Below are 15,175 nucleotides of genomic sequence, written 5' to 3' on the forward strand. Positions count from 1 at the left end.
AGGTCCACACACCACCACTTGTTGTTGCAAGTGCATCAATTAATGGGGTTTTCTATTTACTGGGCTCAAAGTTGGTTTTAATAAGTTGGTTAAATCTGAAATTGGTTTTGCAGCTGAAACTAATCTGGACCCTGTAGGGTCTCAGTACCCTAGTATCAATTCAACACATTTTACCCTGTGAAAAGTACTGAACACATAGTAAAACATGTGAATTACATAGGACAAACCTTCCTCTCATGTTCCTGTTGAACTCTAAAAGATGAATTAGAATAATTAATATCATTAATCATTAATACACAAGCCTTTGAAACAGTTGCAGAGTGCATTCAGGGTTGCACATTAAACATCATTGTAGAGTGTGTGAGCGAGTGTGTGCGTGAGTACGTGAGCATACAGACGCTTTGATAATAATTTCAGGTGTATCAGTATATACATTACGCTACCACTTGGGTGCAACCTACTATCATGGCTATTGTGCTGACACCAAAACCTGAAACAAACTGAGCGAATCGGGATCACAGAGTCCTGGCACGCCAAAGAGATACAACTCTGCACAACGAATTGCAGTGCCTTCGACTCCTGAGCCATGTATTTGGATGGATACTTACAAGAGAGAACAATATACAATTCTGACCGTTGACTGCTTGTGAGATTGATAATTGATGAATATACAGTAAAACGCATTGTTGGCTTATATTTATACCTGGTATATCCATTCTAGTCACCGTCGTAGTTACAGGAGTAAATACGTTACGTTAGTGAAATATATTAGGGCATCAGATAGCTGGCCACATATACCTTCAGCAGCAGCCATTATATAATTATGGGTCTAGTCTACACGGAAGTGATGCGGTTCATGCCTGACATAGTTATTCAACAATGTTCCAATATGTCCCAATCATGACCATTTTATGTTATAAATGAGCCACTGCCAACCCTTTTGACTGTCATTTACAAATATGTTGGCTGAGTTCCGAACTAAGCTATGTTAGTGTATACGAGCCAATGCCAACACTACAGAACGTGATATGGGTAAAAGTACCACCAGACATCGGAGTGTCTAGCTATATAGTTTATCCTTGACACTCACAGTCAAAGCAAGACAACTTTTTGTATTATAATCTGAAACTAAAATACTGTAAGCAGAATTTAATCATTATGATCAACCTCGTCTGAACGCTTTAGGTCTAATACTTCGTAACACAAGACCTACTTTCTGAATGGCATTGTGCATTCATAGTACCTGGTAGTGGGAGCCGTGCCAGTTTACACTTGTCAGAGGGGTACACGACGTCCGTGGTTTAGATTACCAGTTGTCCGACTTCCATAATTGTGGAAGTCCAACCCAACTCATCCCAACCAAAGTACTAGAATCTGTACCTTACTGAGAAAGTTTAATGCCAAATATAATATGTGTTACATTAATAATATGTTTACATTTTGCAAACAATCACATTTTTATATACAGGTGCACAGATATATAAATGAAGCAATTATAAACGCAAAATGCGATGAAAAAATATATAAAAGAATAAGGTCCAAATGTATCCATGAGAAATCCGCAGATGTATGGCATCACTAATCCACTAGACATTGAAACCATATAAGAAGCCTCGATGTTCGGTGTGACTTGGATGACATGTCTTGACCAGCCTATACCTGCAGGTAATATCGGTGCCGAACACAATCCATAAAACACACAGGTACTCCACAGCGATATTCGACCCCAGTAAAAGCTTCCACACAGTACAACTGTGCCGATGACATTTCCTACCATGCACACATTGAGGATATTTGTCTGTGTTATTCTTCCCGACAGGAATGCTGACAGAAGGCGGCCCGCGGTAAATACCAGCCAGAAGAATGACGTCATAAGAGACATTTCGCTTAGACTGAGATGTGAACTCTGGACACCAAAAGTTGATAAAAGTGCCGAAAACCCCGAAGGGAATCCTTGACTTTGAAGGAGGAATAGGAACATCAGAACTAAATATGGGGCTTTTGGTTTGTTTAGTTTTGTCGTCTCATTATTTATGGTGGAGTATTCACCAGTAACCTCCTCGAGCTTCAGTTTAATGAAGAACGTCAACTGACCAACGATAGAAGGAACTCCAAATAAACCCAACAGCAAAAATGCAAATTGTATCATTGTGAAGACATTTTGACAGTTTAAACATGCATGGATGCTCCCATCGACATGGGTTTCGTTATCCATATCGAGACAATAGGAATTTAAGTGTGGTAGCGAATGTACGAAGTTAGTTTGATTCTTCCAGGTGACTGTGCCATCGCTAAGGAAAGGGGTTAACAAGAGGGGACCAAGCACGCACCCTGCCGAGGCCACGCTGAACAGCAGATGGGTGATGCGAACATTGCCAGGCCACACGACGTTCGTCATGTGCAAGATAACTGCAAAAGATTGACTTCGGATCAGACAATCACACTATCCTGACATTGTTAGAAAGGATCACGTGTTCTCATATGTATACACAGTTCTTTAAATATTTTAACGTTATACTCATTCCGATTATATCTTCATAGAGCGACTGCTAGTATTTGAGTAAAGGAAGATAATAATAATGCTATTTCGTCTTTTCTATCCTTTATATGACTAAGGTATAAATGTTTATCTGTGATATAAAACGTACTTAGACATATTCTTGAGACAAGCTATCATCATCAGATATATTTTAAAGACGTGGTTGAGTGCACTTTGTGCTTGTGGAACGATGGGGTTACATACAATCTAGTAGTGTGGGTTTTAGGATATCTTTAACAAGGTGTTACGAATTCAAGCAAAACTTGCATAAGTTTTGTAATCAGTTTGCCACACTCCGATGACAACCAAATGACATATAGTTCATAGGTTTATATAAATACAGAATGAACTTGTAGCAATCTTGGTTGTATGGGTATGAAGGTCAAGGTCTCACCACATATGCCCAGTCCAGAAGATATTCCAATCAGGGTTATAACCACAGTTGCTGCATAGACTTCCTTGGGCAGAGGCAGTAGTATGTAACTTCCACTTTGTAGAATAACGGCAATAAACATGAGCAGATAGGGAGAGAACCTCTTGATCAGACACCCAGAGATACTTTGTCCAAAGACTAAACCGAGAGACAGTAAGACAAACAGAAGGCTCAAGGCTTTGAGGCTTGTATTGAACAAACACTGCAGGTCAGGCAGGCTCGGACCGAACACGCTGAATACAAATCCCTGAAATGAAAAAGAAACTGATCAGATAATGTTGGCGAGTGGGTGAAGCACGATTCAACATTTCATCAGAAGTATCTAGGTGACACAATTAATTTCGTTTTCAGTGAAAGCTGACAAGGGAAAATATCACAGATTCAATAGAAATCAGGTAGAAATACGTAACTGCACGCAAATTCTTGGAAAAGAAAGCTCAAAGTACGGACGTCAAAATGTAAAGTGCCTCTTAAAATTCTGACATAGTTTCCAGAAACAAGACATAATATAGCCGTTTACATTATATCAGTGAGTGAGTATGGTTTTACGCCGCTTTTAGCAATATTCCAGTAATATCACGACGGGGGTCACCAGAAATGGACATCACACATTGTACCCATGTGGGGAATCAAACCCGGGTCTTCGGCGTGACGAGCCAAGGTTACCTCACCGCCCCTTACATTATATCAGAATGTGATGGGAAATGAAACACAGATGAAAGAAAGGAATCTAAATGATAGTTACGAGTAATCATTATATACTGAGTCAAAAAAGAAACTTCACAAAATGTAATTTGAAAAATAATGAATAATTTTTCTCTGATGATACATCTATGTATCCGAAATGGGATCCCCATCTTTCGACTCTAGAAAAACGTTAGCAAAACCCACTCAAACCCATCCATTCGTCGTGCAAATGACGTTAGTGCCAAATCAGGTTTTGCACGTGCAGTCGATCACGTGATCTTCGCATCGAAGTTTTCTTCATATGCACGTGTTTGCATTGGCCTCAAGAATTGAAAACACACACTTTTAAACCACAGTTCTAGCGGTACTTGAAATGCCACGATTGTCAAATGTGCAACGTGAACGTGCCGTTGGCATGTTGCAAGCGGGAAGATCAGTTATTGACGTCGCAAGAGCAATGGGATGCAGCCGTCGTACTGTGTATGACTTGCGAGGTCGTCTACAACAAACTGGCACCACTTCTGATCGCCCAAGGTCGGGTCGTCCACGTGTAACGTCACGAGCAGAAGACCGTCAAATCGTCCTACGTCACTTACGTGACAGATTTCTGCCGGCTACAAGAACCAGGGCTGAGATGTTTAGAGGTCGACTGTCCTCACAGACCATTCGAAATCGGTTGCGGGCTGCCAATCTCCATTCTCCACGTCCATATCATGGGCCAATATTGACGCCGTTTCATCAACGTCAACGTCTGCTGTGGGCCCAACGTCACCTCCGATGGACCCAGAGAGACTGGAATCGAGTCGTCTTTAGCGATGAATCCAGGTTTACCCTCAGATTCGCGGACAGCAGGCATAGAGTCTGGAGACGACGTCGTGAACGGTATGCCCAATGTTGTGTACAGGAAGTCGACAGATTCAGGGGTGGAAGTTGCATGGTGTGGGGTGCTTTCTGTGAGAACAACCGTTCCCGACTTCTGGTCATCCGTGGAAACCTCACAGCTGCTGCTTACCGCGACCAGGTGCTCACCCCTGAACTCGTTCCTTTCATAGCGGCTCATGGCCCAGGTCTACAGTTCCAGCATGATAATGCTCGGCCGCATACCGCGATGTTGACACGAAATTTCCTTCAAAACGCTGGAATCAACGTCATGGACTGGCCATCGAGGCGGGGGACACCAGAAACGGGCTACACACATTGTGCCCATGTGGGGAATCGAACCCGTGTCGTCAGCGTGACGAGCGAACGTCTTAACCACTAGGCTGCCCCATCGCCCTGCAAATGCTTCAAAGGTCTGAAATGTTGAGGTATAAAGATACAAGTTCATCAGTACAAACATATGTTTTCATGAAAGCACTACGTTGTTGGAAGGGATTCTTCCTTTCTTTCTATCGCTTGAAAAAGTAAATGCACTTACAACGGATGCTGCCTGCAAGCTGAATATAATACCTTGGGTGATAGTTCTTGAAGGCATAGTGGTAAAGCACAGTTGTCCCCTGAATGTAAACTACTGTTTGTTTTGACTTTTGAATTGTCTGGCAGACACGTTATCCCAGCACAGCCACGCCCTTTTCTTTGCATAAATTAACTCTGGTTGGGCAACTTTATGTAAATCGGTTTCACTTTGCAGTTTTGGAAACACATTGAACGGAACATGAATTATGCACGTAATATATGTAACATCTTCACCTCTGAATAAACATGTAGTCATTCAAGCGTAAAACCATGACTTAACACCAGCCTCTGGGGCGTTATAAAATTTATACACCTTAGTTTCATAGCATGATAAATAAACTCATTCGGCTTAAATGTATTCATGAACAGAATTGGTATAGTTTACTTTGAAATGGCAGCAAATCTATGGCGTGTGCTTACTTCAAAATATAATTTTCCAGGGAATTGTATTTAAATTTAATTAACATTAAGTTTAGAGTAGCCCTCGCTCAGTTTAGATGTTTTTTTTACATCAGTTACATATCCAATCTTGCAAGTATTATAATATAAATAGAAATGATAGATTATGTTTACAACGCGATGAAGGTCACATTGAGGATGAATACCATTTTCTTCTCGTGTGTTCCAAAATTAAATAGCTCCGCTTGAACCATTTACCTAAAACCTATTGCACCAATCCATGTATAGCTAAATTCCTCATGTGATCATCAGATTATATACTCATCAATACGTTAGCTAACTTTATTTGTCATGCAATATATCTAAGATGTTAACATTATTAATCTGTACTGTACACACCATGGTTTGCCATGTACAATGTAACCTATGTGGCTATGGGCCGATGGCCTACACTTATGTTGATAGAGAACTGAATTTTCAAATGAACTCCTTTCAATCACTTGCCATACATTTACAAAATGTGTTAAGATGTAGCTTTAGCAGAAGTATTTATCGAAGAGCTGTTCAGAGCTTCTATAATTTTACATTTGAAGGAAGGTTTTCTGCTATTATGACTGTTATATATAAATAATACATAGTGTCGTAATTATCGTTTCTTGTACTCAACAAGGAATGATACCGTGTCAGCATGTACTTGTCTGGTCTGACCCGTGAAGATCCGGGTATATTGATCTTCAGTAACCGTAAGAGGCGACTCACGGGATCGGGTGGTCAGGCTCGCTGACTTGGTTGACACATGTCATCGTATCCCAATTGCGTAGATCGATGCTCATGCTGTTGATCACTGGATTGTCTGGTCAAAGTCAAGTCAAAGGTGTTTATTGTATTTACATATACACTGGAGTTACATGCATTGTACAATCACATACAGCTTGAATACAGAGATAATTTAAACAGAGTATCACGCTTAGACATTGCATTGTAGATGTATTGTGATAGTTTTAGCTGATACAGTTGTCACAAGTAGACAGGATTTGTTTAAATGCTACAGTACGTGACTTGGAGCGGTAATAATTAGGAATATATAGTTTACGTAAATCTATGTAAGATGGACAGACAAATAAAAAATGAAATTCGTTTTCAATAGATAATTTACACAATAGGCAAATTCATTTATATCTGTCGATGGACATACGTGTTCCTTCATTAATCATATTATATAAGTCGTATGAACGAATATCTTAACCTTTTGGACGTTAAGTGTGATAGGTACTTTTCGAGTTGGAGTAGGGTATCAAACATTCTATAGGGATCATATCGTGACCTATTATCTAACACTGAATGCCAATATTGATTAAATATATTGATAGCCGTTTCACGGAATTGATACAAAAACAAATTCACAAATATAGGTACGAGCAGCGATAAGGGCTCCTTGGCTTTAATACAATCTAGCTATTTGTATCTGTCACGTAGATATCGAAAGTAGTAATGGCTACAGTAATGGGAAATGCGTCATTCATTAGCTTTGAATTCTTATGGTCCTGGGTTAGATACAAAGGATTGTGTCGTATGGTTTGGATAATGACACTTGTGGCTTTGGAAAGTGACTACAGCCAAATGATGAGAATTGTTTACTCTGATTCACATGGAATGGATTATAACGTAAGTCTGTCTCAAACAACAAAACAAACGTTTCCAGTAATCTATTTTCAACAACATATAGAAAACTTACCAAGGACCTTATTGACTCAGCATATTTACATTGCTACCGAGCTCATGATGAATCTAGAAAACTTCAGTCCACCAGTAGATAAATCGAAACGTGTGTTCATATAGAGTTTTATCTAGAGTTAACTCAGTCCTTCCTCTAGTAGGAGGCGGGGTAGCCATTGAACTGTAGTGCAGTAACTGACTATGGCTTCTTATTATAATATAATTTGTGTTGTGGCACTGGCAATACTCATGCTAAATTGAGATGATCTCAGTGTCAAAGTCAATGTCAGTGAATCATAACAAGCACTTAACATGTGATTTCAACAATCTATGAATCCTTTGAAGAAGTAATTAGCAAGTAATTAACTGTCAATCCTATTTATCCTTGGTAGGCCACCTCTCGCCCATGTATTCACTGATTGTGAAATTACAATGTCGGTTTAGAGAGAGTCAATTTGCATCAAGAACATGTTTTGCGACCGGATTTGAGTGTCAGAATTCGGAATAGAGGGTATGTCGGATTAAAGGGAGTTTCTTATATGATATTATGTAGGGACAAATTCAAGACCAAATATACATCTCGGTTTACAGGGAATGTCGGATAAGAGAGAGTCCACTGTAATTCTATTTGTCCGTTTGACAACTGGCGCGAACCCAACTGTCACTGTCGACAGCTGTTGTCGGGAGAAGCGATGGTGCGAGACAGTCATGACATAACATTACGTCACCTTTTATCGCATTGTGTGCCGATAGAGGTGCCTGACAAGTCATGATCAACAGTAAGGTGTTAGCAGATACTGCTCTTGCGCCATGTCAGCTTATATTTCAACGGTTGCAGCGTTGAAATGTTGACATGAGGCGATAGGGTGGTGTATTTTCTATAGCCCATATTAATATCCATTACTCTGTTTGTATCAGGCTGTCGGAACTGACTGTGTGAATCCACAGCAAGTAAGATATTTCAATGGTCAGTGCGCGTATTCATTACACTCTTACTATCACGCTGTCGCAACTGAACTTCTGAACTTCAGAGCAAGCAAATATACACCCATAAACATAACACCTATAAACATAACACCTATAAACAGGTCACTTATAACTATAAACAGCAGAAGACCCAGCTGATAACAAAAGTGGATTTGCTCTTTCGGCCTCGGAAAGCCAGCGAGTGGGGGTTGTTGGCAGATTTTACTAACGCTTCCATCAGCTACCTCGGTTACATCTGACATTCGTGAACATTTCTGACTGACTGACTGAGTTTAGTTTTACGCCGCTTTTAGCAATATTCCAGCAATATCACGGCGGGGGACACCAGAAATGGGCTTCACACATTGTACCCATGTGGGGAATCGAACCAGGGTCTTCGGCGATTCGCGAACATGACCAAACGGTGATACTTTTAACATGCACCATAGAACAGAAAATGATCAGCAAAACCTTTGAGATACATAATACAAAATTTCACTGTGCTCTCTAGAGACCGATGAAGATAGCAACTACAGTGAGGAAAATAGAATTTCACTTGTCGGTCTGTTGTCTCGGTTTAACGTGACTCAGTATCAAATAACCTTTAAATAACAATGGATATTCCAGATTTTACACGTCCAAACGTCCTAAATTGTTCATATGTTGCTTTTAGATAACATCTACATGTTCTGGACGTAACATTTCTCACCACAGACTCCTAAAGCAACACTGACTGGCTTTGCATAATCGCCCATTTACTTGTCATCGTACAATCTCGTTTTGGACAGAAAAAAGAGAAATAAACTCAACCGCAAAAGAAAAGCAACTTTTCAAAATCAAATGCAAAATTTGGTGCTTACAAGGTGGGTTTTTTATTATGATTGTACCGTTTTGTTGACATGTTTTTCAATCCAAATTGACAGTTATTACCAACATCAGTGTGCTTTCTGATGAGAAAGTATATCGACCAAACGCACCTAAAAAGGCAGACTTGGTAAAATGTTCTGTATGACACTCGATCAGGCATTTTGCAGAGTATGGACCCAAGTGCCTATGACCTTCAGGAACCGGCTAATTCATTCCATTTACAGGTGATGCAATGCCGTCGCCGATACCCATTGAGGCCACACACGATACTGACTTTGAGGTGTCTTAATAATACCATGTTTGGTTATTTTGTTTGTGTGAACTCAGAATGTGATTCCCGAAAATGTGTTAACCATAATTATCAAGTTTGAACACAATCCTCCTTTTTGATTGTTCCTTAGAGGGAGTTAAAGTGTGTGTTTTAAGAAACCTCTGTCGGCGTGGCCTATCTTTTGCGGTTCAGTATATACACTGTTTTTAGAAAATAAACCTTGCAAATAGGTTTTGATGTATGCATTATGTATTAATTCTGTCACTAATGAAATAATGAAACACTGGTGTTGAAAACGATATATCAAAGGGTTTCAAAGATCCTGAAATATTTGCTTAAAACCACAATAATCTTGGCATGACTAATACTAACGTGAATGTAATATAGTACTCAAAGTTTGTTATTTAAGCTGGAGTTTTGCTGAGTTAAAAGAAAGATTAACAAATATTTAAATAAATAGTGATTATCCCGCAAAACAATGATTTGGCAATCATTGTCAGAGAGCATATCAACTGAATGCTCCGTCCACGTCACTTGATGACCGCGGACTTAGGCTCATTCAGACACATGCTTGAAACTGGGCTACGGCAACGTCACGTTGTAAACGTCTTTGGCGTCACCCTCAGTGTGATCAGCAATGCGCTCAGTTGATACAATGTGTTTTGGTCAGTTGCCCAGCGACATGCAGGTGGCCGACGGCGTTCCACCACATAGCGGGAAGACAGGTTCCCCTGATTACAGCAAGACGTCATCCATCGTGACTGCCAGCACACTCAGAAATGCTTCTACTCAGTGTAGAATCGTCTCCTTGTGGCTGGTCTCCAGTCACGGTGGGAATATATTTGAACCCGAAATCACAATCAGTACATACTGCATTTTAAATCATCATATTTATTTATGAATTTTATAGGACAGTGGAAAAGGAAGAGGGGCTAGGGATTTTCATGAATGAGTCCTTTGCACTAATGTTTGCTGATGATATGTTTACTATTTCCGACACTTGTAATTAACTACTAAAGAAGCTAAATGTTCTGTAAAACTTTGTAATGATGCAGGAATGAAAGTTAATTCAAATAGAAAACAAAAACAATCTTTAGAAATGGTGCCCCTACGCCAATTATTATGTAAATAATTTGAAACTGCGTCATTTTATAGGTATCTAGGACTTGTCTTCAAACTTGTACAGAACAAATTCCACACAACACCTGAAGCTAATAAAGCTATTATATCTCTATATGATTTTTCAAAGCTATATTGGTAACATCTCATGATCTGATTTATTAAAAAAATATTCGACGATAGTGCCTATGGGAAATATGGGGAAATTAATAGAGGCCCTCTAACTTAGTTTTTGTAAACAATAGGCTACCTTAGAAGAAGAGAACAACATTTAATGGTATAGTTCTTGGTGTGTATGTCAGACACCGTGTAAGATATGTTTATATGCCATGGGTAATTACATACTGGTGTGGACTTAAACTCTACGTCCCCTAAACAGTTTTCCGCACAAGTGTTACCGAACGTTAAATGTTAAATTTTACGTTTATACGATAGATGTTTTGGGCATCAAAAGTTAGGCAAATACTCTTTAGGTATGGTTTTGGTTATGTTGTCTAAGCCAAGAAATTGGGAATGTAAAGTATATATAATTTAATACAGTCATGGTGTTCTTCAGTTAATGACTATCCAGAGGGTGTAATCTGTAAAGAATATGAGACTATTTGAAATGTAGAAAGATATTCCGACACACTTAAGGATTGTTGTCTCTAAGTTAAGATGTGCTAATTATAAGATTGCTTTTGAAATTATATGTATTGGAATTGAAAAAAAGGTTACTTACATATTGCAAATCAAGGGGCAATTCCTGTTTTGAAGATGAATTCATGAGTTATGTGTTTGCTTTATTATAACAAATATACTCTATTGCTAAATATATTCATGAATCTTAGCAAGCATGCTATTCAATTCAAATCAATTCAATTCTTTATTGTATGAAAGGCCATAGGCCCATATACAAAAGAGATACATCTTGACAATGGCATATATAATCAATTTTCTAACTAATCAATTCTTTTCTTAACAAAAATGCATTGTAGATAAATAGAGCAACTTTGTGTAGTTTTGGAGGTTCTTTGCAGGAAAGTAAGGAAGACAATAGATTAACATTGATTTGAGATAAAGACAGTTGCGGTAGATACTTATTTCTTAGATTTTCATATACAGGACAAATAAACATAAAATGGAATTCGTCTTCAATAATAAAACAGAATGGACATAATCTTTGTTTTTTTTCATTGAAACATATCTTCCACGGTTAATTAATAAATCATTAAGGCCTAATCTAAACCGTATAAAAGCATTGCGAATATTTCTGTATTGAAGGTGAGCAAGATAACACTCTGGCTCAAGCAACGACTTAAACTGACGATATGAATCGTATCTAGAACTTTCATTAATAGTTGAATGCCATTCCTGCTTAAACATATCAATAGCCCGCATACGAAACTGTTTAATAAACATATTTGCATTGCCAACTGTCTGTGATAACCAAATACAACCAAAACCATATCTAAATAGTAAGGTGCGAATATGGGATGTCCAGTTATTCTTTCCAAGATAATCAAGATGTAAAAGCATATTGAAAGCTTTTTTTAAGTAAACGATGTTCAGGCATAATAATTATTTTACACCAATATTTTAAACAACGACAATAAGATGATATGTACAATGGGAACCTCCCACATTCACCATAAAGCATAACATTTGGTGTTGACAAACCAACATTTAGAAACTTTTTACAGGCAAGCAAATGAATTTTGTCTATGGTATAATACTCTTTAAAACCCCACATTGCAGATCCATACAGTAAAATCGGTTGTATCTGAGAGTCAAATAATTTGAAGTAAATAGTCGGTGGAACAAGACCGAGCATAGGAACAACAGAGTGAAGTTGTAAAAGAGCTTTCTTTGCTCTCCTCGCCAGGTTAAGTACGGACTTATTCAGATTCAGCGTACGGGTAAACAATATGCCAAGGTATTTATAATCATTCACAACATTCATACGTTTATCTTTAAAAAAACCATTTCTCTCTAGCCGACAAAGGACCACCTCTTCGGAATATAACGATGTTTGTTTTATCTAGATTCACACTCAACTGCCATTTATCTGTATACGCTGAGAGTATATCTATTTGATTTTAAAGACCCATTACAGAGCTGGACATAAGAATGACATCATCAGCAAATAATAACATAAAAAGTTCGATTACATCGGGAGAAAGTTGGATGCCATGTTTACCAGACTTCATGATATCTAAATATAATTCGTTAATGAAAAAGGAGGAAAGTAAAGGACTTAAAATGCATCCTTGACGCAGACCGACAGGACAATCGAAAAAGTCACTCACACCATAGCCACAGTGGACACATGACTTTACATTGGAATACATCGATCTTATGATACCATACATTTTACCTCTCAAACCTATATTTCTTAAGCATTTCCACATTCTACCTCTATCTACAGAATCAAACGCCTTTTTGAAATCTACAAAAGCTACATACAACTTTCGCTTGCTAAAGGATAAATATCTCTCAATAATAGCATACAAGGTAAATATATGATCAAATGTTGAGTAGTCCTTTCTAAATCCAGCTTGAGGTTCCGGTATTAAATCTCTCATATTCGACCACTGTGTTAACCTACTGTTGATAATAGATGTAAAAGTTTTACCTAGAATACTAGTCAGAGAAATACCCCTATAATTGTCAGGATTTTGTGCATTTCCGTTTTTATATAACGGGAAAATAATAGATTGCGCCCATACGGAAGGAAAACGACCTGTATCAAATACTCGATTGAACATTTTAACCAGGAAGGGCATAATGTCAGGTAATGAGTATTTTAGCATTTCTGAAATAACACCATCAACTCCAGCAGATTTACTAACTTTAAGACGAGACACAGCATCCAGTATATCATATTCCGTAATAGGTGATTCCAGCACAAGCCTATCAACATCATTAAACTCTTCACTTAGCACATCGCTGTCACAATCTGATAACCAATTGTCAACATCGTAAGAAATATCTTCCTTGGAAAAGAGATTCTTAAAATGACATAACCATTCCGTTTGCGATATATTTACTATGGGGGTAGAGCGAATTTTCAGAGAACGTATATTTTTCCAAAATAGTTTCGGGCTGTTTAGGGAGTTATTAAGTCGCTCAAGTCTTGACGATTGGATATCATATTTGAACTTTCTGCAAGAAGATTTATAAATGTTTCTAAGTCTGCAGTAACCTTTACGATTATATTCACTACGACATCGTCTAAATTTTCTTAGGGCTTTCCTGCTTTCTGTCCTCGCTTGTCTACAAGCTTTATTCAATTTAGGTTTACTAGTTCCAGGATCAAAATGCTTCATTGTCTTTTCATACTTGAAGCTGAATGAAGAAGACAATATACAAAATCTGCAATGCCCTCTTCATGGGAATTTTCAAGTTTAGTTAATAAAGAATTATCATTGATATGCAGCACCTGTCTCAATGATGCAGTAAATAAGTCTATCTTCGATTCATCCCAGACAAATCTAAAGTCAGCGTCATGGTCATCACAATCTACAGTACGCTTAGCATGACTGCTTAAAGGAAACCTGCAAGATAACTCAAGGGGGGAAATGGTCAGAGTCTAACCGATCACCAACATTTAGCATTTCTACAAACTCTAAAAAAACTAACAGATGCAAGAAAATAATCAACAACACTAGAACCCCTTTCTCCTACATAAGTAAACTCGCCGCCTTTGTCACCTTCAACTCTCCCGTTCAATATATACAGACGACAAACATAACACAAATCCAATAAAATGCGTCCAAATCTATTAATAGTAGAGTCATGTGACGCCCGCTGCTCGACAGGGGCATTGTCTTCTTCAATATATACATCATCATTACCAAAGTCTACACTTTGCTCAAGGATTGGATTATTTTCATTAGCTGTGCGAGCATTAAAATCCCCACAAAGTAATACATGTGATGACGTGAAATCAGTCCAATGATCCAGTATAAAAGCCTCAAGTTTATCAATAAGGCAACCAGAATTATTATTTCTGTTGTAAAATGTAGAGCCTACAGGCGGAACATACATACACAACAACATGAAATCATTAATTAAACTAAATGTAGCTTTGGGAAATTTTAGACATATCAAATTGTCTATCTGTGTGTTAAGTTGAAAGCACTGGTTCACAATTTCTTGTCTCACACAAACACACACACCACCAGAACATCTACCTGATGAAGATAGTTTCACTGTTGGGGCAAAGTATGTCTGATATCCAGGTAGCCAGTACAAGTTCGCAAAATCAGTGATAAATGTGTCCGTTAAACACACAATATCAAATGACTTGAGATAAGCTATACAGTCAAGGTCATCAAACTTTTTACACAAGCCACTAATGTTCCATGATAATACTGACAGTTTATTGTTACCGGTGCGCGAGTAGTTTCCATCCTGTGAGAGAGGATCCTGGGCCTGGCCGCACTGCTATCTCCTGTTATGAATGTCACTTCGCCTCGTTTATCGATTGGTTTTCTCCGATCTTCCCGTGTCTTGGGGTTGCGCATCATTACGTGGTTTAGTCATCAGCTTACCATTTTTAAAGTAACCGATCTATCCCTGGGCTCTAACATCCTTAAGTTGTTGGCGTTGTCTGGCGGTTAAATCATTGGAGACGCCATAACCGTTACTCTTGAGTGTTGCTCGTGATTTCAGAACCTCGATCTTGTCATCAGAGAGGCGTAGTTTAGCGATGAGCGGCCTCGGTTTAGAGATGTCAACA

The 15,175-nt window shown here is 38.5% G+C and overlaps 1 protein-coding gene across 1 annotated transcript; it reads right to left on the reverse strand.

Moving 5' to 3' along the window:
- Positions 1-1,450: 1,450 nt before the first annotated feature.
- On the reverse strand, positions 1,451-5,155 carry LOC124274198 (sodium-dependent glucose transporter 1-like). Its single transcript, XM_046709505.1, has 3 exons — positions 5,077-5,155; positions 2,934-3,219; positions 1,451-2,409 (listed from the first exon to the last, which is right to left on the reverse strand). Exons 1-3 carry the CDS (start codon positions 5,131-5,133, stop codon positions 1,451-1,453), a joined length of 1,302 nt encoding a protein of 433 aa, XP_046565461.1. The 5' UTR covers positions 5,134-5,155.
- Positions 5,156-15,175: the final 10,020 nt, after the last annotated feature.

This window comes from Haliotis rubra, unplaced genomic scaffold (assembly GCF_003918875.1).
Source record: "Haliotis rubra isolate DU_JTF1 unplaced genomic scaffold, ASM391887v1 Scf189, whole genome shotgun sequence".
NCBI lineage: Eukaryota > Metazoa > Mollusca > Gastropoda > Lepetellida > Haliotidae > Haliotis > Haliotis rubra.

Excerpts from the sequence above, each read along its gene's own strand:
- LOC124274198 (XM_046709505.1), bottom strand. The coding sequence starts at position 5,133 with ATGCCTTCAAGAACTATCACCCAAGGTATTATATTCAGCTTGCAGGCA. Across the intron at positions 3,220-5,076 it reads GCTTGCAGGCAGCATCCGTT|GGATTTGTATTCAGCGTGTT; the intron begins GTAAGTGCATTT and ends TTTTCATTTCAG. Across the intron at positions 2,410-2,933 it reads TTCTGGACTGGGCATATGTG|TTATCTTGCACATGACGAAC; the intron begins GTGAGACCTTGA and ends AATCTTTTGCAG.